This window comes from Thamnophis elegans, unplaced genomic scaffold, assembly GCF_009769535.1.
Source record: "Thamnophis elegans isolate rThaEle1 unplaced genomic scaffold, rThaEle1.pri scaffold_62_arrow_ctg1, whole genome shotgun sequence".
Classification (NCBI taxonomy): Eukaryota; Metazoa; Chordata; class Lepidosauria; order Squamata; family Colubridae; genus Thamnophis; species Thamnophis elegans.
The window spans coordinates 789,592-817,135 of record NW_022473900.1 but is presented as its reverse complement, the minus strand read 5'-3'; the positions used below and the strand labels follow the sequence as shown (position 1 = coordinate 817,135).

The following is a 27,544-nucleotide window of genomic DNA, read 5'->3' as shown; positions in this document are numbered from 1 at the left end:
TTCTTTGGTTTTGGTTTTTTGCTTTATCCGTCGTATAAGAAGACCCCCGATTTTTGAAATAATTTTTGGGGTTAAAAAGTCATTTTATACGCCAGAAAATACAGTAATCTGTGAATAATGTTTCAATCAAAATTGTAATAAGTGAATATCTTACAAAACTACAATATGTCAATATTTATTCCTTTCAGTTTGATGAACAGAAATATTTCAAATTGAGTAATATTTTGAAAATATATCCAAGGAAAAGCAGTTCTGATGCCATAAATACATTTTCTTGAATTCCTATAAAAAACAATCCATAATTATTTTTCAAGAAATAATTGTGATTATTTTTGACTGTAGACTTTATGGAATGATCCAGACTGAATCTTGGGGCAGGCATGTTGCAGAAGTATTCAGGACAAACCAGAGATTGAGAGAATTACACTTGAAGACCTGGTACCCAAATGAGAAAGCAATGGAACTATTGTGCGATGGGCTCAAACATCCACAATGCACAATAGAGACATTAAGGTAAGTGACTATTTACTTTTAGTTTGATCTGCATAAGTGTATTTTGGCTGTTAATATTTCAGTTTTTTCTTTTTAATAAATTTACAGATATTTCTAAAAAAAATCTCTTTGTTATTATGCGGTGTTGAGTGTAGAATAATGAGAAATAAATGAATTTCAACAACTATAGAATCAGGCAGCAGAATAACAAAATTGACAAAAGTGAAGGGGGTCTGAGTAATTTCTGAATCAGTCTAGGTCCTTCAAGCTTCCACCTTTGGCCATGCCTCCTTTGCCTCCAGACACCACCTCAGCCCATTCACAGCCAGCTTTCTTCCTCTGCTGGCCCTTTCCTGGTGATTCTCCCTGAGATTAATTTCAGGCACAGGGAATCAGAAAAGCTCTGGAAATTAGATAAAAAGGTTTCTTTGTGGTTGATTCAATAGTGCACAAGAATCTCACCCAACTGCCAAGCTTCCCTTGGGAGTGCCTGATATAGCCTAAGAAGTGTTTGATCTCTCCCCCCACCCTTCAATAGACTTTAAAGTGAGAATATTTCTTAACTCCCCCTTTAAGGGCCTCCTTCCTTTCACCTGTAGAATCTATTGCAGTTGTTGTTGTTAACCAAAAATCATGGGTCATTGAGTAATGACCTAGTCCAAGCCATTCTGGGATCATTCTTTGGTAAGAAAACGGGATTACCTCCAACTCCCTTCTCCTATTTTCCTTCCACCGCTGTTCTTTTTACTGTCCTGCACCCTTCCTTGTAGGTTGGCAAGCAGAGCCAGAACTGGATAGCGTGCCCAGGAAGATTCAGCAAGTGCCAGCAAGCATTCGTTCCCATGGCTACTTTCTCTCCCAATTTCCTGCCCAATTCCTCTCCCAATCAAATTTTTCCTATTTTGCACCAAACACCTCTTGTTTTTCTGTTGTGGCCCAGCAGGAGTCATTGGAGCTGCTGACAGACTCCGATAGCGAGGGACCCTATGAGTCGGCTCTGTAAGATGTGGAGGACCCTGGGCAGGGTTCAGACTCCGAGCAGGGACCAGAATGTCTGGTGTGCCACCAGGAGGTGCCTGAGGCATGGAGCAGTGATGAAAGACAAAGGGAATTTGTCCCAGACACCAGGCAGAGATGGGCAGAGAAGCGCAGGCAGCAATTACAGAGACATAGAAGATAATCAGGCCGAGGTGGTTGTGATTTGGCTCCTCCGAAGAGAGTATATAAGAAGAATCTTTGGGAGGAGACCTTTTGCAGGACACAACCGTTATACTAAGCTGGAGAAGCTCTTGTGTGTATCTCTTATCTGTGGGAGTCTGGGTTGCTGCCAAAGTCTTGTCTGTGAGTAATTACTGTGAATAAAGCGTGGTTAACAGTAACCCTATGTCAGTGTGACTCACCGTACGGAGGGGGGTCAGAACTGATTGTGTCCTGCCCCAAACAAACAAAGCTTCATTTAGCCACAATGGAGCAATTACTGGCTGAGAACGCCCAGTTGGCACAGCAAGTGGCTCTGCTGGCTGGTCAGATAGCTCAGCTGCAGGTGCCTACCATTTCCCCCAGCCTCGGAGGAAATGTCCAATGGCTGTGCCGGACAAGTTCACTGGCAGCCAAGCCATGTTTCCAGCTTTCTTGGGACAATGTCAGCTGTTTATCAGCTTGAGAGCGGAGGACTTTCCCACCGACCAGTCTAAGGTGGGATTTATTATCAGCTTGCTCTCAGGCACAGCAGCTCGTTGGGCTACTCCTTTGTTATCCCAGACTAGCCCTCTGCTGGATGATTTCACAGGATTTTGTGAACACCTCCGACTGATGTACGAGGACCCCCATTAAGGAGGAAACAGCCACCAGACTGCTCAAGAAGCTGCAGCATGTCATGAATGGAGATGGACAGATGGCGCGCAGGGGGGTTGTGTTTTTTTATTGTGGGGATCTTAGACACCTGGCCACAGCTTGCCCCAAGAAGAGTAGGGGATTATGAGGTCTGAGGTCTATCCCTCAGCTTCAAACAATGTGTTAGAAAATGGGCGGAGCCCGCTCTGAGGGAGACTTTAGGTCGGGCGCTTTGGTCGATTCTGGGGCTACCACAAACTTTATGGATGTAGTGTTTGCTATGAAGTACAATGTCCCTCTTTGCTGGTGGACCCACCGATGTGGGTCGAGACCATTGACGGCCGGGTGCTTCTGTCTGGGCCTATCAAGGCTGCCATGCAGCCCTTGCGCCTGGTCCTCGGGGAGCACGAGGAGGCCATCCAATTTTACATTGCTTCAGGCCTGCATTTCCCCGTGGTCCTGGGCTTGGCTTGGCTGCGGGTGCATGACCCTCAGATTTATTGGTCGCAGAACCTGATCACGTTCCCGTCCCCGCAATGTGTTGCTCACACCTGTCACGTCTGCGCAGGCCAGGTGTTCAGCTCGTCCAAGGTGTCCATGCTGCCAGATTTAGCGGAGTTCGCGGACATCTTCAGTGAGCAGGAGGCAGACCAAATGCCGCCGCACCAGCCTTATGACTGCCCCATTGACTTGGTACGAGATGCGAAGCTCCCTGTGGGTCATCTGTACTCCATGTCCAAGCTGGTTTTGGCTGCATTGCAGGACTTTCTGGACAAGAACCTCACTCAGGGTTTTATCCGGCCCTCGTCTTCGCCACTGTGTGCCTTGGTTTGTCAAAAAGCAGACCAGGGATCTGAGACTTTGTTGCGATTAGCGTCACCTGAATGCCATCATGGTGTGCAATCATTACCCACTGCCCCTTATTCCTGAGTTGTTGGAGTGGCTCCGGGAGGCGACAGTGTTCACAAAACTGGACTTGCGTGCGGCTTATAACCTGGTCTGAGTCTCGGCGGGGGACAAATGGAAGACAGCCTTCAGCACCCGGTACGGACATTTTGAATATACAGTCATGCCGTTTGGGTTGATCAATGCCCCGGCAGTCTTCCAGCACTTCATGAACGATATCTTCCAGGACTTCTTGAATTAGTTTGTTGTCATTTACCTGGATGACATCTTGATGTCTCGGGAGGATCATCAGCAACATCTACGCCTGGTCCTGCAATGACTCCAGGAGCATCGTTTGTTCGCAAAGCTGGAGAAGTGTCAGTTCTGGCAGACTACCATCGAGTTCCTGTATTTCGCCTGAAGGAATTGCGATGGAGCCGGGCAAGGTAGAGGCGTTGTACAGTTGGCAACCTCCTCGGCATATGAAGGATGTTCAGTGACTCCTCGGGTTTGCCAACTATTACTGGACCTTCATCCCCATCTTTGCTTTCTTGACCGCGCCCCTCACTCGGCTCCTGCAGAAGAAAATGCCATTTCGCTGGGGGCCCACGGAGCAACAGGCACTTGAGACCTGAAGCATGCCTTCACGAAGGAGCCGATCCTGAATCATCCTGATCCCCATCATCTGTTTGTGGTGGAGGCGGACACATCAGACATCGCAGTGGGTGTGGTGTTACTGCAGACTCATGCCCCTGGTGGTATGCTTTTCCCTTGCGCTTATTATTCACAGAAACTCAATCCTTCCTAGCGCAATTACACCATCTGGGAGAAGGAGTTGCTGGCTATCAAGGTGGTGTTTGAGGCCTGGAGGCATCTCCTGGAGGGGGCCAGGCATCAAGTTGAGGTCCGGATGGACCATAGGAATCTAGAGTTCCTGGCAACGGGGCACAAGTTGAACCAGTGCCAGATCCGGTGGTCTCTGTTCTTTGCCCGGTTCAATTTCAAAGTGACCTACATTCCAAGTGCGCAAAACCAAGGGCAGATGCCCTGTCCTGGAAACCGGAATACTCTGACACTGCAGACGCGCTTCCACCCCAGACAGTTCTACCTGTCGAATCCTTCGCTGCAGTTCACGAGCCCTGGAATTACGGTCTCAGATACAGGTTGTGCAGCGGTGCAACGAGTGGGTGGAGCAACGGAGGGCTGAGGTAGGGCCGGCTTCCCTGTGGACCTTTGACAATGACCTCTTGAGGTACCGGGACCAGCTCTATGTGCCCGCAGGGCCCCTCTGTGGACTTATTCTCTCCCAGTGTCATGACAATCTGGCAGCGGCACATTTTTGCCTTTTCAAGCCTTTGAACTTGGTCTCCTGTACTTTCTGGTGGCCCCCCTTACAACATGGCGTGCAGATGTACGTCACATTGTATGTACAGTGTCGACAGGGCAAGTCAGCAATGGGGGCTCCTCCAAGCCTGCTTCAGTCATTGCCGACTCAGGACAGACCCTGCGGAGCCGTGTCCATGGACTTTCTGATGTAACTGCTCCATCTTCGGGGTTTACCACGGTTCTTGTGGTGGTGGACATGCTCACCAAAATGGCGCATTTCATCCCCTGTTGGAGATTGCTGACAGCCCGCACCACCGCCCGCATGTTCATCCAGCACGTCTTCAGGCTGCACAGCCTACCCGACCGGGTTGTGTCGGACCGTGTGATGCAATTCACGGCCCAGTTCTGGAAAGGGCTGATGGAGGCTCTGGACGTCCAGGTTTGTTTGTCCTCAGTGCACCATCCTGAGACCAATGGGGGGACGGAGAAGGTGATTAGGATCTTGGAACAGTACCTGCGCTGCTTCGTGAATCAGCAGAAGAACTGGGCTGAGTACCTGGCCACAGCGGAGTTTGCGTTTAACAACTCGCAGCATACCTCCACACGGATAACGCCCTTCATGGCTAACATTGGGTATCACCCTCACTTTTTTCCTCTTACCGCAGTTGACTCCCCGGTCCCTGCAGTGCAGGACTTCCTCTCTGAGCTCCAGGCGGTCCACCAAGTGGTGCACGATGAAACTATTGTGCGATGAGCTCAATAAACCAAGGTGTACAGTAAAGAATCTAAATTAAGAAATGCATATACCAGTGATGGCAAACCTTTTTTGCCTCGGGTGCCAAAAGCACCTGTGTGCATGCTATCACATGCTCTTGCATGCCCACCCAAATAATTTAATGCCCCCCACCTCTGCAGACTGCACATTTTTGCACAAGGCTTCCCTGCCACTCCCTGCTCTGGCTGCTTCCCCTTGGCGAACACCCAGCGAGGGGAGAAGTTGTTCTGCTGCAAACAGGCAGAGACAGGGGGGAGGGGATGCTCGAGCATGCTCCTGCATCAAAAAACCTTCTTTTATCATTCTCCTGTGTAACGTTTGGGCCCTTTTTACTCCATCTGGTGTGAGCCTGGTTGTTAAATCCCCCACCCTCCCTTATCAAAGAGAATCCTGGGCACTACATTTGATAGGGAAATGAGGAAGGGAGCTGCCGGCACGAGGGAAAGACAAGCAACAAGGAAAGAAGAAAAGCGGCTTTTCCCCCTCATGGTGGCTGCTCTGTTGCCCTTTTCTGCATTTCAGCACCACACCATGGAGCCTGCCCCACCCACCATCGCCCAGGCCCTCGCTTCCCCCAAGCATTTCTTTGCCTACCTGATTTCCAGCTCCATCACGTTTCTGCTGTCGTGTACAGGGAAACAAAGTTTATGGAACTAAAAAAAAACTTAAATCAATCAATCCCAACTTCTTGGGGGGGGGGGATCTTGCAAAGTTGGAAGTGATTGATTGAAGGTTTTTTTAAAAAAATCCCACAAACTTGTTTCCCTGCCCAAAATGGCACGAAACGTGATAGAAAATGTGCTGGAGGGGAAATCAGGTAGGCAAAGAAATGCTTGGGGAAAGCGAGGGCACTGAAATGCAGAAAAGGGCAACAGAGCAGCCACCATGAGGGAAAAAAGCCGCTTTTCTTCTTTCCTTGCTGCTTGTCTTTCCCTCATTTTTTAGACATTTTATTAAGACTTATAGGCCGCCCTTCTCCCTGAGGGGACTCAGGGCGGCTTACAATCACAAAGGGAAGGGTGTGCAGTGACAAGAGACAAACAATAAGTGACCAAAAAATAAAATGGTAAACCACAACATGCATTCAACAATCAACACTCGGGCGGGTAAATTGGAAACCTATCCCCAGGCCTGCTGGGAGAGCCAGGTCTTGAGGGCTGTGCGGAAGGTCTGGATGGTGGTGAGGGTACGAATCTCAACGGGGAGATCGTTCCACAGGGTCGGAGCTGCAACAGAAAAGGCTCTCCTCCATGTAGTCGCCAGTCGACATTGACTGGCGGATGGAATCCGGAGGAGGCCCAGCCTGTGCGATCTAATGGGTCGGAGGGAGGTAATCGGCAGAAGGCGGTCTCTCAAGTATCCAGATCCACTACCATGGAGTGCTTTAAAGGTGGTCATCAGTACCCTGAAGCGCACCCGGAGACCGACAGGTAGCCAGTGCAGCTCGCGGAGGATGGGTGTAATGTGGGCGAACCGCGGTGCGCCCACTATCACTCGCGCGACCGCATTCTGGACTAACTGCAGGCCGCCGGATGCTCTTCAAGGGCAACCCCATGTAGAGCCCATTGCAGTATTCCAGCCTAGAGATCACAAGGGCTCGAGTGACTGTTGCGAGAGCCTCCCGGTTCAGGTAGGGCCGTAACTGACAGACCAGGCGAACCTGGGCAAATGTCCCCCTGGTCACAGCCAACAGCTGATGGTCGAGAGTCAGCTGTGGATCCAGGAGGACTCCTAAGTTACGGACCCTGTCTGAGGGGTATAAAATTTGACCCCCCAGCCTGAGTGTTGGAATGTCGGCCAAATTATTGGGAGGAAAGCACAACAGCCACTCGGTCTTGTCCGGGTTGAGTACCAGTTTGTTAGCGCTCATCCAGTTCTTAACGGCCTCAAGGCCCCGGTTCATCACGTCCACCGCTTCATTGAGTTGGCACGGGGCAGACAGATACAATTGTGTATCGTCCGCGTATTGGTGGTATTTTATCCCGTGCCTCCAAATGATCTCGCCCAGCGATTTCATGTATATGTTAAATAGTAGGGGGGATAAGACCAAGCCCTGCGGCACCCCATATGTTAGGGGCCTCAGGGACGATCTCTGCCCCCCGACCAACACTGACTGCGACCTGTCTGAGAGGTAAGAGGAGAACCACTGCAAAACAGTGCCTCCCACCCCCACCTCCCGCAGTCGTCGCAGAAGGATACCATGGTCGATGGTATCGAAAGCCGCTGAGAGGTCAAGGAGAACCAGGATGGACGCATGGCCTCCATCTCTGGCCCTCCAGAGATCATCGGTCAATGCGACCAAAGCGGTTTCTGTGCTGTAACCAGGTCTGAAGCCGGACTGGAAGGGGTCAAGATAACTAGCTTCCTCCAAGGCCCGTTGAAGCTGGAAGGCCACCACCTTCTCAACAACCTTCCCAATAAAGGGGAGGTTGGAGACAGGACGATAGTTGTTTAAAATGGCTGGATCCAAGGATGGTTTCTTCAGGAGGGGTCTCACCACCGCCGTTTTAAGTACGGCAGGGAAGTGCCCCTCCCGAAGGGAGGTGGTCACGACCGCCTGGATCCAGCCATGTGTCACCTCCCTGCTGTTGGCAACCAGCCAGGAGGGACACGGGTCCAGAATACAGGTGGAAGCACTTACAGCTCGAATGGCCTTGTCCACATCCCCGGAGGCAACATCCTGGAACTCAACCCAGAGATGGTTTGCCAAGTAATCCCCCTGTGTCTCGGCTGGATCTACTGCGGTGGAGTCCGAGTCCGACCGAAACCGAGCAACTTTGTCCGCCAAGAACTGGGCATAGTCCTCAGCCCTACCCTGCAAGGGGTCTCCCACATCCCTCTTATTAAGGAGGGAGCGGGTGATCCTAAACAGGGCGGCTGGGCGTGACTCGGCGGACGCAACCAAGGCGGAGATATGCGTTCTTTTGGCAGCTCTTAGTGCCCGGATGTAATCCTTGGTGCAGGTGGTCAGAAGTGCTCGGTTCGCCTCGGACTTATCGGACCTCCACAGGTGCTCTAGACGTCTCCTCCGGCGCTTCTTCTCCCGGAGTTCCTTGGTGAACCAAGGAGGTCTCCGGGATCCACTGACCTGGAGAAGCCGTAGTGGCGCAATCCGGTCAAGAGACTCCGATGCCGCCGAATGCCAGGCGGCAACCAGAGCCTCCGCCAAACTGTGGGCGAGAGCGTCAGGAATTACCCCAAGCTCCGTCTGGAACCTCAAAGGGTCCATAAGTCGCCTGGGGCGGAACCACCTGGTCGGTTCCTCCTCCCTACGGTGGGGGTTTGGCCTCCGGAAGTCAAGCCTCAGTAGGCAGTGGTCTGACCATGACAGGGGTATGATCTCATTACCCCTCAGACCAAGATCACACATCCACTGCTCCGAGAGGAATACAAGGTCAAGCATGTGACCCGCTGTATGGGTTGGGCCGCAGATTACCTGGGTCAAACCCATGGCTGTCATGGAAGCCATGAACTCCTGCGCCCCGTCAGAGCATTCACCGAGCGATGGCAAGTTAAAGTCCCCCAGAACTATAAGCCTGGGGAGCTCAACTGCCAGCTCAGCTACTGACTCGAGGAGCGAGGAGAGGGATGCTGCAACGCAGTTGGGAGGCAGGTACGTTAGCAGCAAACCCACTTGACCCTTGATAAAGAGGTCCAACTTTATCAGCAGGGACTCACACCCGACAAGCTCCGGAGCAGGGACCCTACGAGGTAACAAAGACTCCCGGATAACAATAGCCACACCGCCACCCCTTCCCTGGGCTCTCGGCTGATGAAGCACCTGAAATCCCTCTGGGCACATCTCTACAAGGGGGACTCCTCCTTCTGTGCCCAGCCAGGTTTCAGTAATACATGCCAGGTCTGCCCTCTCGTCAACAATTAAGTCCCGGACGAGAGGAGCCTTATGAATAACAGACCTGGCATTTAGCAACAGCAGCCTGAGACCAGGGTCCTGGCTACTCGCACCATATGGTCTTGGAGTGGGACTCATAGGGCTGGAAGGAGGGATCTCTGTAATGTAGCGAACCCTCCTTCCCCGGTAATGGCTAGTCCTAAAGTCCCCGCCATATCTGCCCCTCCCTGTCATGACCGCAATGCTCCGACCCACTCCCGTGGCCATGGTCCCCCCAACCACCCCGGTACCCCCCGCCTTCCTCAGCAGGTCCTCCAAATCAAGCATACTCAAACACTCACACAACCAGTCCCCACATAATTATTAAAATACACAAATACAACAGTAACAGCAATAAAAGTGGGTCACACACACACTCGCATACAATCCCATATACTCAGCATACCTGTTTAAAAATTAAGATTTAGAAGTAGAGAAAGGAAGAGGGGAAAGGGAAGAGAAGGGGATTTGTTAAGAAAGGAGAAAGAAAAGGAAAAAGTTATAAAATGCGTGAAAGTTCTATTAAAATTGCGAGTTCCGGGGGAGGTCAAATAGTTCTCCACAGATGGCTTCACAGTCAGCAATAATGGTGTTAGAACCGAGACAATAGTGATGTTAAGAACGCAGGCTAAGCCACGGGGAAAGGCAGGGAGGAGGGGAGGGCGTCTGTGAGAGTTGTGATGATGGCAGTCACAGTCAGTCCCATAAATTGGGCAGTCTCTACAGGCACCCAACCCCAGTCCACGTCCTCTAAAGTAATGTCGGTTTGTTTGTCCGTTTGAGGAGGAAACCGGAAGTTCAGCCAGTTGGGCACTGTTAGTTAAAAAATGCTGCGGGGATTCAATGAGGACGCCCAATGCCGCCATCATCTGTCCACCCGCAGTCTCAGCGGTAGCCCAGCCCAAGGGTCTTCTTTCTGGGGGTAAAACCACCCCAGGGAGTTCCCAAAATCTCACCGTCAGAGGCAGGCAAAGCAAAAAGGTGAAACAGGCACTAAAATGGCCAGGGAACGCTGCTGCTGTTCTCAGAATAAAGCCTGCCTCCTCGGTGTCGAACGGCCAGAGTAGTACCAAAATCACCGGAGCCTCCGAAACTACTGGAATCGCCACGGTCTGCACAGCATAGGGGCGGTCTCCCCAAGACCTCGTCCTTGCCGTCCTCGCCGCTAGTCGATAGGACAGGGAGACGGAATAGGCGACAGAGCCGCCGAGGGGCGCCGTCGCTGTTATCCGGCTGGGATTTTTTCCCTCGTTGTCAAACAGCCGGAACAGCTGGAAAAGTCGGAAAAGCTGGTAAAACACGGAAACCGCCAGAGTCGCTGGAGCCGGCGCCGTCCAGGGTCGTCCCAAAGTGGCAACCCCTACCGCTGGCTGATCTTCCTGGGTCCCCAAAGTCTTAAGCATCCCGGGCAAACCTTCTTTCTCTGGTTTAGAATTGCTGCCGGAGGTTTTTTTAGGCATTTTCGTCGGAAAAGCTCACGACGAGAAAAGCCTCGCAGCCATCTTGGTTCTCGCACATGCGCCCTCGTACCAACAGCTCCCTTCCTCATTTCCCTATGGAGTGCAGTGCCCAGGCAGGATCTTTTGGTAGCATGGGGGCGGGGGATGGCAGGAGAGACTGAGCAGCCAGCATGAGGAAAGCCTCCTTTAGCTATCTTTCCATGATCATGTTAAGATATATTAGTTGGAAAAAATTCAAACAGAATAAATTCTTCAGTGTGTTTGGTTTCTATTTCAAATCCAAATCCAAGTTTAAAGTTTATCTTTGAGTGGGTTTGTCATGTCTTTTCTTTCTCCTTTCTGTCCAAAATTGTTTCAAATAACTTTTGGGGTTTGTGTGTGGTGTTTCAACCCTCCATTTTTCATTCATTCATTTATTCATTCATTCATTTTTGAAAAAATCCCGATCTGACCATCAATATTATTTATGTTCTCAAGATTTCTTTGCCTTTTCCAGATTTGATTTATGGCTGTGGGTTAGATAAATTTTCTTACCAGTCTTTCATCTCTTCTGCACCCTCCTGCTCCTTTTGCTTTGACAAGAAGTCAGCATCTTGTCAGCCATATTGCAGACTGCCTCCCCGACTCCGATTCATAAGGCAAATCTCTGACCTGCTAGGGACCTGTTGCCTCCCTCTGGTTCTGATCAGATGCTGCCCTCTTCACCCCCCTTGGGGGGGGGGGGTTCTGATCCAAAAGGATCTCGGAATTGGTTTGTCAGACAGGGTTCATGTGAGGCTTTTGAGAGTCCACACACCCCACATCTGTCCAGCTGAAGAACTTCCTGTTGACTCCCTATTCTATTCTATTCTATTCTATTCTATTGCCCCCTAACAGTAAGGAATTCACTGATTGTGTGACCCTTTAAAAACAACACGTTTAAGGTCCATGAAGAAAGGTCTGGATATTTTTATGTTTTGTGTTCCCTTTCTCTGGCACACAAACATGCACCTATATCTCATTTTAGTTCAGAAAGTCAGGGAAAAGGAGGACTACATCTTTCTATATTTCTTCACATTCACATGTGAGTTGGTTGGGCTGAAAGTCACCAAGTGAGGTGCTGTGATTTTAGATAGCTTAGGAATTGGATCTCTCTGGTATCAATCAAATACATTAGCCACTGTACCTTAGTATTTGCCGATCCTGTTTCCTTTTTCAACTGCTTCCTACTCTGAAGCTAAGTATAAGCCAGCACATCTTCAGCCAACAGAGTTTAGGTGAACCAGATTTTCCCTAGTCCAGTGGCTCTCAACCTGCGGGTTGGGACCTTTTCACAGGGGTCGCCTAAGACCATCGGAAAACACATATTTTCGATGGTCTTAGGAACCGAGACACCAATTTTATGGTTGGGGGTCACCACCACATGAGAAACTGTATTAAAGGGTCGCGGCATTGTGGAGGCTGAGAACCACTGCCCTAGCCCTTCAGATGTCATGGGATCCTGTTTCTCTGTATGGTATCTCCTTCCTGTAGCTTCCTATACTTCAATAAAGAAGCTAGCAGGGATTCTAAACTTTTTTCAGGTGAGAACAACATTGTAAAACATTGTGCTAAAGTTAAATTTAATTTAATTTAAATATCATCAACAAATTATGCCACATGGAAAAAGAGAGGGACGTCATAGTCAAGACATGGCCCAAATGTTGGGATATGGCAAGGAGAAAAAGGGAAGAAGAAACTGAATGGATGGAGTCCTTCTGTAGCAATAGCAATAGCAGTAGACTTATATACCGCTTCATAGGGCTTTCAGCCCTCTCTAAGCGGTTTAGAGAGAGTCAGCATATTGCCCCCAACAATCCGGGTCCTCATTTTACCCACCTCGGAAGGATGGAAGGCTGAGTCAACCCTGAGCCGGTGAGATTTGAACCGCTGAACTGCTGATCTAGCAGTAGCCTGCAGTGCTGCATTTAACCACTGCGCCACCTCGGCTCTAATTATTACATTGGACATTTAATGCCAGGTCCCAAGCAAATCTGAAATTTATTCAAATTGATTTCATGGATCCTCAAATAAGGAATGCTGTGGATGTCTTTTTTTGATGCTTGGAGGGTGTGAGGACTTGGATTGAGGACAACAGGATTTGATGAATTCTGGTAAGATGGAGTGGATCTGAATAGGCAGCTGCTCTTTTATTTGGGGTTTTACCCTCTTTGGTCTTGGAGAGGGTAGCATTGTCATAGAGAGACCCGGTATATGATCTGAGGATCTTCTTGGATTCCCAATTCCTGCTCAAGGAACAGGTGGCAACCAAGCCGTGGCTACGAGAGCTTTTGATCAGCTTCAGGTTGTACGGTAGTTATACCCCTTCCTGTATTGAGAAGGTATCCTTTCATTCACTCTAAGAACTGCCAAACTGTTCATGCTGCTGCATTCTGGACTAGTTGCAGCTTCCGGACACTCTTCAAGGGTAGCTCCATGTGGGGTCCACTGCAGTAGTCTGCCTGAGAGTTGACCAGGGCATGAGAGACTGAAAGGAAACAGAACCAAAATTTTAGACATAAATCATATAAAATAGCAGCTGAGAATCCTCACAGCCTCCCATAGGCTATCTAACCATAAGAAAGGAGCACCCATCCATTCGGGCACCAGAATGGCAAAGCCAAATTTTCCATGCCTCGCGAAAGGCCAGCAGAATTGCAGTAAGCCTGATCTTGAGGGTGATGGTGCTCCAGAGTAAGTGGGCTACGTATCTTAGAGGATGGTGTGTTTTTTAACTATAGAGGATTTTAATTGAAATCAAATTAAGTTTAATATTTAACCCCTCGTCTTTTGAACTATAGTTTTCTTGTTAATGATAGTTTATTTACACATTCCGTGTATTTTTTTTAATCTGATTATTTAACAGAAACTTGTTAGGAACCGTTTTCAGGTTCTTACTGAGAAACATTGAGATCTTTAAAACTTTGTTTTAAGGACAAATAAAAGCCATAATTCTTAAACTATTGTGACAACTTATGTTATGAATTAATTCCTTCAGATCATTGTCAAAATTGTCATATTAATAACATCCTTTCTGTCCTTGAGTCCTTCTGGCCTGTTAGGCATTTTCTGAATATTGATCGTATTGTCTTTTGGAGTGACAGCGAACCTATATCCCAAATAACCCAAATGACAAATCAGTGGGACAATTGAAGGTAGTTCATTGACGCATCTATGCCCATTTTCAAAAGCAGCAGAATAAATGCTCACAGACATCATGGATGGGTTACAAGGAGCATCTGAGGTGTTTCTTTCCACTGCCCTTTGGGCCACTTTGCCTAACCTTTGACCTTTCCTTTGGGGTAAAAGGAGAAACAGGAAAACTCTTTTCAGGTTCAGGTTTGCTCCAGGATAATTCAAGTGGTGCAAGGGAATGGCAGTGCTAGCAGGAATTGGCTACAGCCAGCAAAGTTTGAAAGTTCTCGTGAAAACACAAAATGGTATTTGAGTAAAAAAAAATCCTGCTCCCTCTCCCTCAAAGTAATTAGTAACAGCAGAAAGCACAGTTTTACAAAATTCATTGTTGGCTAAATCCAAAAATCTATAAGGTGCTCATTTAAGAGAACAAGCTGCACATATTTGACAGAATTTTGAAGCCATTGTTCTGACTGCCAGTCATTCAAAAGATAACTAAACAAGTGTTTAAAAACTAGTGTAAGTGTTCTTCCAAAAGGACAGACCAACTCTGCCCCTCAGAAGCTCACATGATGCCTAACCAACGCTTTGCAGAGCACCAGTCAGGCAATGCTCAGGGAAAGGCCTCTGCAGAAACTAGAGGTTTTCCCTGTCCTGCAGTCCAAAGGCCACTAGGGGGCGGATGGTACCCAGGCAATCTCAAGAGACCAGTTAAGACCTGGGCAGCAGCATCACCAAGTTCATCCATGAGATACAGCAGATCTTCCCTATGACAAGGTTTGTTTCAGGAGCAGAAGAAAAATGTTACTATGAAGCTACAAAAGATGAACGTAGGCTTGTAAGGGCAGTGGGCTGGGGATGAAACATGCCATGAAAATATGGCCTTTGGAAATGTTTAAGAGTCATTTTGAGGGGATGTGAAGAGGAGTTCAAAGCGTCAAACATGAGTGACTTTTTGGGCATCCACAGCAAGCTGAGATTTTATCAAAATGTTGAAATGTGTCTCATGTCTCTTAAGTACTTGCAGGTGAGAATATGATGCATATTTTGTCATTTTCTTCCTTTACCACCATCTCTCTCCTTTCAATGGCCATGTTGTCTTCTATTTTAGTATGATTATTATAAAATGTACTTGCTCTTTTATCTATGACCATGTTAGCACTGGTGTTTTCCCCTTAGAAGTATCTAATGGAGGCCTTTCCCAAACTGTTGTAAGAGGACTCAATCCAGTTCCACTCTGGAAAACAGAATGACTCAACTTCTCGGGGATTGGGGGGGCATTTGTTGCAATGTGTTTCCTCCTGAGTTTGCTTAGCCGAGCCCCTTATTAACGTTTAACAAGAAGTAGCTATTCAAACCAACTGTAATTTCCAGGTTCCCCGATAAACTCTGGCTACCACATGGCAACTATCTGCGTGTTCTTGGTTTATCCTTTGGGATCTACCCATTGGGATCTTTAAACATGTGTTAACTCTTTGTTTTGTTTTGCCTTGAGCACTGTAGGCTTGCTTGGGGCATGCAGTTAACTCCACACTTAGGAATCTCATTCAGATCAAGTTTAGTATTAGGCATTCTTAATAACAAAACTTACAGTACAGAGTTAAGATACTTCTGACTTTCCATAATCTGTCCCATCACGTGGTGTAAAAAGACGATGAATTGGCTCCCATGTAGAGAGGAGGCACTCACGCTGCTTCTCTGATTCACAATGGCATTTAAAATGACCAGCTCATTCTGCAGGCAGGCAGAATGCCTCAGTGGCCAATGAGAAACACAAATATGGTCACATGTCATGAAACTACATTTCCCATAAGGCAATCTCTGCCTACATTTCCCAGGAGGTAGTTTCTTAAAGGAGACAGCTCTTAATTCCTACATTATCTATATATTGCTGGCACATTCTTGGAGACAATGTGATTTTGATAGTTCTCTGTCCCCTGATTGCTTTGCATGTGATTAATATTAAAAAGCCATTATTATATTTTCTCATTCTTTTTCTAAAACAATAAAATTAATTAGTGTATTCCTAATGAGATTGATCCATTATGGTAATTCTTACTCTAATTATGTCCTTTAGGATCAAGAGATGACACTATAGAATTAATTTCATTTTGTCAAACTCTTATCCAATGTAATATTTAAATCCAGAATACTTCAGAGCAATAGTAACTAATCAATAAGTCCAATATATAAAAATCAGTTCAGAACACATTTGAAATTAAACCACTTACAGCACTATAAAGTATTATGTTGATTATTATAGTGTCCACTTTTAATGTCACTCTTCTGTTTCTTTATTTCAAATATGATAATTGACATAGAGATCCCCCTCATGCTACTATTTTCTTTCATATTATTTTCACCTTCCAGATTTCTTTTTAAAAAGTCTCTTCTATATCAACTATTTCTGGAAGTCTTCCAGATAAAACTCAAAATTGGCCTTTAGATCAATCCACCAAAGACTCCCCTACTAACTGCAGCAATTACAGTTCGTCCATTATTGACCCCCAGTCACATCTTGGACAGGTGACGAAATCCTGAAAGTGAGCTTCTCGGCTACTGATTGGGCAGGGAGAATCGAGCTATATAAATTAAAGAGGGGGAAGGGCATGCTTAGATTCTGAGATGAAATGAAAATATGAAAAAGCTGTTTGAGTAGTCATTTGAGAAGTTGGGGAGACTAATATGAAGATGAATTTGAGAAACATTGGGATACCAAGGATAAAAAGTACAAAAACTGACCAATTAAATTTTAGTGATAGCAAATCTTCCCAAAGAGATTGGAAATCAAACCTTTTGATCGCAGAAAACAACCTGGAATAAGTGAAAACAAATCATCCTTGAAATTATCTAGGATGAATCAGATTATAATCAAATTATAATATCATTGTTAGGGATTTTTGCTGGAAGGTTAACATATTTTTTTAATTATAGCTTGAATACAGCATACATTATACGGAATGGAAAATGGAATGAAACATATATGGTGGAATCCCCAGCTAGTACCCAGGTAAGAGTGGTAAGAGTGGAAGAGTGGAAGAGTGGAAGAGTCTGGCAAGCTCAGAGTCCTCGCAGAACACAAAGCGGCACAGAACTGACTGCTTTCACAATCCCTGAAGCCCTAATGTGCTGATTCGAGTGTATGGTTAGACTAGGAATTAAAAACTGTTCAAGTTAGTTTAGGAGTTAATTTCTGTTCTTTTAAGAGATTGCCTTTCGGGTAATGTAGTATTGCCTTCTGGGAAATGTAATCTTTATGTCATGTGGTTGCATCTGCCTTGCTGATTGGCCACTGGATTATACCTCTGATAGACATATTTTTTTAAAAAAATGGATTGAACACAAATTAAAACATTGGACAGAGTGTAACCGTCCTGGCAAAGTTTTTGCCATACATATAAAGTTATGCATTATAACCACCATGCTTATTTACATTTGGTCTATTTACAAATATAAAAATATGGTAATTCCAACCATGTTGCTTTCTTTTTATCTTATACATTTTCACTGTTATAGTTTCATACATAATTCTAATCTCCATTCTGTAAATCTTAGTCATTGCTTATTTTGGGACTTTCCTTTTTTGTTCCAACCATTGATAAAATTTGTCCCAGATCTTATAACATTCTGATTCGTCTTTTTCCTTCAACTCCCACTTCAATTTGTCCATTTCAGCACAAGTCAGAATTTTCCTAATTACTTCCTCTTCTTTTGGAATTTCCCTGTTTTTCCAGATTTGGGCAAAGACCATTCTTGCTGCCGTAATAATATGTATTGTTAGGTAAATTACCCTCTTGTTATATTTATTGTTTATGATTCCCAAAAGAAATAGTTCTGGTGTAAATTCTTTTGTTTTTTGGCACGACCAAGACATGTGGTAGTATGTGCCTGATTTGTGATCACATTTCCAACAATTTGGCGCTAAATTTCTAAACATTTTGGCTAGTCTCATGGGTGGGAGATGCCACCTATAAAACATTTTATATACATTTTCTTTATACAGTATTGACAATGTTATTTTCCTATTCCTTTCTCATAGTTCTTGCCATTTATCCAGGTGTATATTATAGCCAAAGTTTATTACTCATGCTACCATTGTCTCCTTAGCCTGTTTTTCTTCCATCTTATATTCCAGTAAAAAATTGTTAATCTTCTTTATCGATTCATCATTTGTCCCCAAAAGGATCTTATCTATTGCCATTAGCTCCCTACTAGTGCCCCACTCTTTCATATCTTTTGAGTAACATGATTGGATTTGAAGATAGGACCACCATTCCAATTCTATCTCTTGCTCTTTTAGCTCTTGCCTCGATCTTAATCTCCCTTCTTTGTGTATTATAGCTGTATAGGTGACCTGTTTTCTCTGGTTGATAAAATTTGGGTGCACTACTGCTTCTAATGTCGATAGCCAAATCGGAACCTTGCTGTACATTTTCCTCTTGAATTTATTCCATGTTTCTAATAACGCCTGTCTTATAAAGTGTCTCTGAAAGCTACCTGCTTCCCATACCACAGGAAGGCGTGCCATCCTAAATGTACATCACGGCCCTCTAGTGTTAGCAGTTTATTATTTTTTAAATCTATCCATTCTTTTACCCAGGTAAACGTTCTTGCTGGTAGTATAATTCCCACTCTGGTACACCAAATTCTCCTCTTTTTATTACATCTTGCAGAAGTTTAAATTTAATCCTTGGTTTCCTCCCTTCCCAAATGTATTCTGATGTCATTTAATCAATATTCCAAAGTACTTTTTATCTAATTTTATAGGAATATTTTGGAACAAAAATAATCATATCTGTAGAATATTCATTTGGATCACTGCTATTCTTTCCATGAAGGAGAGTCTCAAATTTTTCTACCTCTCTAAATCCTCCTTTATATAATTTGTTAACTTAACATAGTTTTCCTCTTTGATTGATGTACATCTTGCCATTATATAGATTCCTAAGTATTTCATTTTTCCCCCAATCTGGATATTTATTCTCTTGGCCAATTCCTCTTTCTGCTTCTCCATGATATTTGTAATTATCATTTTGGTTTTATCTTTATTAATGTTCAATCCGGCTACTTTCCCCTAACCCTAACCCTAACCCTCTAGAGACAATATAAATAGCAATGGAAATAGAGGACACCCTTGCCTCATACCTTTCTGTATTTTAAACTTTTTTGTTGCCTCTCCATTCACTTTAGCTTCTTGGTCAGAGTATATCACCTGAAAAATATTTAAAAATGTATTGCCAAATTTGATAAATTTCAATTGTTGTAGCATAAATTCCCAATTAACGTTGTCAAAAGCTTTCTGCACATCTAAAAATAACAATGCCACCTGTGTTCCACTATGTATCTTGTAATATTCTAAGACATCTAATATTATTCTTATATTATTTTTCATTTGTCGCTTTGGTAGAAAACCATTTTGGTCAGTGTGTATAAACTCATTTAGGAATTTTTAAAGCATTCGGTTATTATTAATGTAAATACTTTGTAGTCTGTATTTAGCAAGGATATGGGCCCATAGTTCTTAATTAGCATCCTGTCCGAATTCTCTTTTGGTATCAGCGCAATGTTTGCTTCCACCCATGATGGTGGTATCTTCGCTTCTTCCAACACCGCATTATATACTTCAAGTAGGGTTTCTCCTAGACTGTCTTGCAGTTCTTTATATATTTCTACTGGTAGTCCATCAGGACCTGGCGTCTTATTGTGTTTTTGTTTTTGGATCACGTCTGTTAGGTCCTTCATCCTTATTTCTTCATTTAGCATATTCTTGATTTCTTCCGTGAATTTTGGCAATTCCGCTTTCTCAAGACATTGTATTATTTCCCCTTCTGCCTGACAATCAGTTTCTTTATATAGTTTCTCATAAAATTTCTGGGCTATCTTTTTCTTCTCATTTTGGTAACATATATTCCCCTCCTCATCTTGTAATTTGTTAATCCATCTCTTCTCTGTTTCTTTTTTCAATTGATATGCTAGCCATCTCCCTGGCTTGTTAGCATTCTCAAAAATATTTTGGTTTATCTTTTTTATCTGTTGTGCCAGGTCCTACTTTTCAAGTATATTCAATTTATGTCTAATTAAGTCCATTTGTTGTTTTATATTTCTTTCTTGCAGCTTATCTTGTAGTTTCTCCTCCAGTCTTTTGTATTCTTTTTCCAAAGAGTTCTCTTTTTGTTTTTTAATTTATTTTCTTTTGCCATATAAGACATAGCAACTCCCCTCATGTATGCCTTTGCCGTATACCATAAATTTTGTAGAGAAGTATCTTCTTTTTTTGTTTTCTTTAAAGAAGAGGTGCAATTATTAATTTAAAATTCTCGTCCTTTAAAATCGATCTTTTCAGTGTCCATCTTGTCATCCTCTTTTTCCCTATGAAACTTATTTTCATGGGGTTGTGATCTGCCCAGAGATTCATGTCAATGTCAACTTCCTTCACCTTTGATTGCAATTCTGTTGAAGTCCAGACCATATCAATTCTGGACAATGATTGATGTCTGTTTGAGTAATATGTATATTGATTTACACCCTGGTTTCTCTCTCTCCAAATATCTTTTATTTTCAATTCCCCCACCATTTTAAAGAAGGTTTTGGGTAACATTCTTCTCTTCCCTTTTTTCTTTTTGTTGCTTTTATAATCTATTTTTTTTTTATCAATTATTGCATTGTAATCTCCCAGGATACAAATGTTATCATGCGATATATCACCATAATGTTGTGTAATTTCCTGTAAAATTGTTCTTGTCCTCCATTCGGAGCATAAATCTCTACTAATAACATTTTCTTCTGGTTTATTTCTATCTCAACTATCAAGTTCCTTCATCATCCTTGTAAATGTGTTTGACTGAAATTAACTCTTTAATATATAGGACTACTCCACTTTTTTGTTGTTGTGCTAATGAGGTGTATGCAATCCTTAGTCTAACAGTTGATTTTGTTTTATATGGACTTCTTGTATTGCTATTATGTCCAAATTTAACTTCTTTAATTTCTTAAATATTTTCCTTCTTTTGATGGGTGAATTTAGTCTTTTTATGTTAAGTCATAGGATTTTTATCTCCTCTTCCATTTCTTTATCGGTACCTTGGTCTTGTGCTTCTTGTTGTTCTAACTTCTTTGGTTTCCTGAAGTCTCCTCTAATAGTTCTCCAGCTTTTCTTCCTTTGCTTCTCCTTTCTCTTTAATTTGTAATGCACTCTTTTCTTTTTCCACTAGTCTCGAGTCTCTTCCTTCCTAATCTTCCCTTTCTTCCTCTTCATTACTGATATATTGACTGTAGAATTCCTCTGCCTTGTCCACGGTGTCTATTCTATCCTGTTTTATCCTGTCACATGACCATAATGCCTTCCGGTATCAGCCACCTGAAGTTGATGTTATATTTGGTTAGTTTGGAAGTCAAGAACTGATAAGGTTGTCACATTTCTCTGACCCTTCTTGGTATTTGCTTCAGGACTATTAGTTGCTTTCCTCTATATTCTATCTGTTCGTCTCTCATTCTGTGTAGTATTTCATCTCGGATTGATTTTCTCCTCGCATAATTTGTCTGTACTCTACAGGTCTCATCTATTTCCCTCAGCATCTCTTCCTTCTCAATTCCAAATGTTTTTGCTAATGAATCTCCCATGATTTCTGGGAGAAAAGACATGGAGGTCTTCTCCTCTTTTCTCTCTTACATTTTGAAAGCAGAGATAATGCACCAAGTTTTTGAATTCTAAGAAAATGACTGTATTTTTGAGCTCCCTATTGGCCTGAATTAATTTTTTGCTAATTTCATCTATTCTTTTTTCTTCTTTCTCCATTCTCACTTACATTTCTTGTAATTTTTTCTCATTTTTTGTGATTTGTTGTTGAAAGGATTCAAATTTCTCATCCATTGTCTGCATTTTCTCCTTAAGTTCTGTATCATTTCTTACTTCTCCAATCTCTTTTCTCAGTTCCTCATGATTTTGTTTCATCGACTCTTGCATATCTTGTAACATGGCCTGTAGATCTTTAAATGAATTTGACCTCTCCCTCTGAACCATTTCCTCCATAGATCATTGGCTTAAAGGGCTCGGGGCTGCCCCTGTTATTTGAGTACCTTGTTTTCTCCCTGTCCCTATCTTTGTTAAATTCGTAACACTCGTCATTTTTAACAACCTCACAAAATCACCTTTTATCAAGTTCTCCCACTTTTTCTTTCCACCAATATAAACCTCCACCTCTCCAGCTATTGTAAGCTCTTAATATTCTATTTTGTTATCCTATATAGGCAATTATAAAACATAAACAATTATCTCTTATATGAGACTATGGTGGGTATATTGGGATATATCAGGGTTAAGTATCACAATTTTAAGTCAATATTGGAAACAACCATGAAACTTGTGTCAATCATGCGCTTTCTTTTTCACTAATTACTACCACCACATTATCATTGATAATCTTAATATTCTTAATAGTGATGATATTTACTGCTAATATTAACAATTATAACTTAATACTTGGTACTTAGTAAACATATTATGTACATAGAATCATTCAGTAATCATTCCAACTTCTCACAATGTTATTGCCAACAGGTTCAGCTAAAGTCTGTTATGGTGAGTAAGTCTCTCTGTGTGGCTTAGATGTTCTCTCTTTTTTGTCAATTAATAGTCAATAGCACTTCAACACTCCAAAGTAGTCCCTTCTTCCAGCTTCCCCTTTCATATATAACTCACTGGTAGTTTCTCTCTTTGGCCAGTAGGTGTTGTCCTATCTCCTATTTCTGTTCTGAAAGAAGCACTGTCACAGTTTCAGAAAGAAGCCATTAATCACCAAACTTTCACACTGTTGAGCTCTCCTGTTGGTGTTGCTCCAGTCTTCTTCTCTAATCTTACATTAAATCAGACAATATTCGTTTGCCTAATCAAATTGGTAAAATGAAGAAGAAGGAAAAAAAGAGGAACCCCCCCCCCCGAGTGTTCTTGTTGTTCAAGCCAATCTGTCTTATCCTTCCTTGTTCTCTTATCTTTACACCACCATCTCTTGCTGTTCTATCCTTGAGCGGGTGAAGTTGCCTCCACCCCTCTTCTCAGTTAAGATTATTTCTTCCACCAAGGAAACTCCGCCAAACGACCTCTTTTAACTTCAATGATTGGAACTAATTACAGCCAGAAACAGTCCACCATTGTTTTGCTTATTTCTTGCTTCCTTTGACCAGCTGTCAGCCCCTCAGGTCGGCCATTACTGGTCATCTTCTCACCGTCTGATCTCTAGGCATTTTCTCCTGCTTCATACTCTGAGCCTCCACTCTCCGCCGTCTGTACACAATCAGCAGAACATCCACTTTTCAGGTGTCCCTCCAAGACCTGATTTCTGCTATGAAAGCCCACCAGACCGCCGGAAATTGGCTGTGTGCTGCGGAGCTGCCCATTCACACACCCACTCAGTCTGACAGCTAGTCCCACCCCCAAGGTCTATCATCTTTGTTTTCAGGTCTGCGAGCTCCACGGCCAACATGGAGCCACAGAGTTCCAAACGTGGCACGGTGTGACCTTTTGGTGCTAGTTTTGCGTTTCCCATGATGAAACCAACGTGAATGTCATTCTCCCCACTGCAGACCCTGATGTGTCCTATTGCTGCTATTGCCTTTGTTGACGCATCTGAGAAGTCATCCAGTTCTTTCTTCAGTGCGTTGGTAGGTGAGATGGGAACGTACATGTGCTGCACATGAACACTTTGGAGATGACTCAGGGAGGCTTGCCATGTCTTCCATTCTTGTTTCTGCTCTGGCGGAAGCAGCTTGTCCCAAACTTTTGTGTTTTGGAGAGATGCGCAGAATGAGCCTCTCCTGCAGGTGTGGCAAAACCTAGGGGGTTCGAACAGGCTGTTCACCATAGACAGGACTTCTCTTCTTGTGAAATCAGTCTTCTGGGCTGGGGCTCTGAAGGTGAAGACGTCTTTCTTCAAGTCCCAACAGAGACCAAGACTGTGTTGGATGAAAGGGGTCTCTGTGCCGAAGTCAGATTCCTGTAATTCCTTAGAGTGGTCTTCAGGATTGACCGTTGCTAGCATTTCCTCACTGTTGGATGCAATTTTATGCATCTTATGGCTGTCCCAAGCATCTGGTGTGTCCTTTTTAATAGGTCTGTGGACTCTGCTGGGGTGGGCATGGATTTTATGCCATCGCCAACATAGAAGTCCTGTTTCACAAATCGTTTGGCATCTGCACTGAATTTGGCTTCGCCTACACAAGCAGTGTGTTGCAGGCCATAGTTGCCAATGGATGGGAAAGAGCCATTTTCAAAGACATGCACTTGCATTCTGTATTCTGTTATCTGTTGGTTGTGCTGTTCATTGCTGAACCACAAGAAGCGTAGTTAGTTGCGATGATATTCCCTGACAATGAATGAGTAGAACATTGCTGGATGTCGCCCATGGTGGTTATGGCTTCCTTTCGGAAGCAGATGAGCGTGCTGAGCAGACTCTTGGCGAGGTCAGGTCCTGTGAGGACTTTGGAATTGAACACTTAATAACAAAACTTACAGTTCAGTGTTAAGATACTTCTGACTTTCCATAATCTGTCACATCATGTGGTGTAAAAAGATGATGAATCTGCTGTTGAGAGGAGGTACATGCGTTGCTTCTCTGGTTCACAATGGCATTTAAAATGACCGTATCGTTCTGCACACAGGCAAAACGCCCCAGTGGCCAATCAGAAACACAGATATGATCACATCAGATTTGATCACACATCATGGAACTACATTTCCCATAAGGCAATCTCTGCCTACATTTCCCAGGTGATGGTTTCTTAAAGGAGACAGTTCTTAATTCCTATACTATCTATATATTGCTGGCACATTCTTGATTTTTCTCATTGGATATTTTTTTGAGACAATGTGATTTTGATAGTTCTCTATCCCCTGATTGCTTTGCATGTGATTAATATTAAAAAGCCATTATTATATTTTCTCATTCTTTTTCTAAAACAATAAAATTAATTAGTGTATACCTAATGAGATTGATCCATTATGGTATGGGGGAGGATTCTTACTCTAATTATATGTCCTGTCCTATAGGGTTAAGAGTTAACACTATAGAATTAATTTCATTTTGTCAAATTCTTACTCAACCTAATATGTAGTTCCAGAATACTTCAGAGAAATGGTAACCAATCAATAAGTCCAGAATGTAAAAATCAGTTCAAAACACATTTGAAATTAAACAACTTACAACACTATAAAGTATTATATTGACTATAATAGTGTCCACTTTTAATGTCACTATTCTGTTTCTTTATTTCAAATATGATAATTGACATTGAGCTCACTCTCATGCTACTATTTTCTTTCATCCTATTTTCACTTTCCTGATTTGTTTTTTAAAAAGTCTCTCCTATATCAACTATTTCTGGAAGTCTTCAGGATAAAACTTATCTTAACACAAAATTGGCCTTTAGATCAATCCACCAAGGACTCCCCTACTCACTGAAGCACTTACAGTTCGTCCATTATTGACTCCCAGTCACATCTTGGACAGGTGACAAAATCATGAAAGTGAGCTTCTCGGCTACTGATTGGGCAGGGAGATTCAAGCTTTATAAATTAAAGAAGGGGAAGGGCATTGCTTAGATTCTAAGATGAAATGAAAATATGAAAAAGCTGTTTACCTAGTTATTTGAAAGGGGGGCGAAGATGAAATTGAATTTGAGAAACAATGGAAATCAATCTTTTTGATTAGACAAAACAACTTGGAATGAGTGAAAACAAATCACCCTTGAAATTGTGGCAGAAAGAATGAAAAATATATTAAACAAAATAATTCACACAGATCAAAGTGGATTCTTACCACATAGACAAATTAGTAACAACACCAGAATAGTACTAAATGCATTAGAATACTATGAAATACATATGGAGAAACAAGCAGTGTTAATATTTTTAGACACACAAAAAGCTTTTGACAATTTGAATTGGAACTTTTTTATTAAACAAGTATGAAACATGAATTTTGGTTTAAATTTTGAGAAAATGATATCGGCAATCTAAATACATCTCTCCCCCCGGACTGTGTCTATCACCGTGCTGTTGCCCTATGGACTTTATATCTTTATGTATGGACTGCTCGCTTATTTTTATCACCTTTTTATACCTGCGCAAATTTTTCTTTGTAAGTAGTGTGGATGTGTATGATTGTAAGCGAATGACCCCACTTTTAAACTTGTGTAATCCCCTTTTATATTATATTGTTGTATTTTAAAATTCCTTCTGGGGGTGTGAGTGAGTGAGTGAGTGAGTGAGTGTTTGGGTGTGTAAGTAAGACTGGGATGGGAACCGGGTTCCCCCACACTGAGTGCTTTGCAGAAGTGTTGGGGGGGATCTGGCCCTACTCCAATCTCAGGATGACTGATTCGAAGGGCCTGTCGGGAAGCGCGGGGGCTATGGGGGTGGGTGGAGGGACAACGGACATGGGAGTGGGCCGGAGCATTACGGTCTTAACAGGGAGGGGCAGATATGGCGGGGACTTTAGGGCTAGCCATTACCGGGGAAGGAGGGCTCGCTACGTTATAGAGATCCCTTCTTCCGGCCCTATGAGTCCCACTCCGAGGCCAGATGGCGCGAGTAATTGGGACCCTGGTCTCAGGCTGCTGTCACTAAATGCCAGGTCTGCAGTTCATAAGGCTCCTCTCGTTCGGGACTTAATTTTAGATGAGAGGGCAGACCTGGCATGTATTACTGAAACCTGGCTGGGCCCGGAGGGAGGAGTCCCCCTCGTAGAGATGTGCCCAGAGGGCTTTCAGGTGCTTCATCAGCCGCGAGCCCAGAGAAGGGGCGGGGGTGTGGCCATTGTTATCCGAGAGTCTCTAGGACCTCGTAGGATCCCTGCTCCGGAGCTTGTCGGGGGTGAGTCCCTGCTGGTGAAGTTGGACCTCAAGGGTCAAGTGGGTGTGCTGCTAACGTACCTGCCTCCCAACTTCGTTGCAGCAGCCCTCCCCTCGCTCCTCGAGTCGATAGCCGAGCTGGCAGTTGAGTTCCCCAGACTTATGGTTCTGGGGGATTTCAATTTGCCTTCTCTCGGTGAACACTCTGATGGAGCGCAGGAGTTCATGGCTTCCATGACAACCATGGGCTTGACCCAAGTAATCCGGGGACCAACCCACTCGGCGGGTCACACGCTTGACCTTGTCTTTCTCTCGGAGCAGTGGAATTGTGATCTTGGTCTGAGGGGTAGCGAGATCTTGCCCCTGTCATGGTCGGACCACTACCTATTGAGGCTTGACTTTCGGAGACCAAACCCCCACTGTAGGGAGGAGGAACCGACCAGGTGGTTCCACCCCAGGCGACTTATGGACCCTTTGGGGTTCCAGACAGAGCTTGAGGTTATTCCTGATACTCTTGCCCGCAGTCCGGTGGAGACTCTGGTTGCTGCCTGGAACTTGGCAGCGACGGAGTCTCTTAACTGGATTGCGCTTCTACGGCCGCTCCGAGGCAGTGGATCCCGGAGGGCTCCTTGGTTTACTGAGGAACTCCGGGAGATGAAGCCCCGGAAGAGAGGCCTAGAGCACCAATGGAGATCCAGTCAATCCGAATCGAACCGAGCACTTTTAACAACCTGCATCAGAGAGTACATTCGAGCAATCAGGACGTCTAAGAGAACACATATTGCCTCTCTGATTGCGTCCGCCGAGTCGCGCCCAGCCGCCCTGTTTAGGATAACCCGTTCCCTCCTAAATAGGAGGGATACGGGCGATCCATTGCAGGGCAGG

The 27,544-nt window shown here is 44.3% G+C and overlaps 1 protein-coding gene across 1 annotated transcript in view; it reads left to right on the top strand.

The window, feature by feature from the left end:
• The window catches only part of LOC116523613 (ribonuclease inhibitor-like), a 44,763-nt gene that overhangs the window by 2,237 nt on the left and 14,982 nt on the right, over window positions 1-27,544 (top strand). The window contains exons 2-3 of the mRNA XM_032238729.1: window positions 343-513; window positions 16,751-16,826. Coding sequence (XP_032094620.1) covers window positions 343-513; window positions 16,751-16,826 — 247 coding nt within the window. The remainder of the gene's footprint in view (window positions 1-342; window positions 514-16,750; window positions 16,827-27,544) is intronic.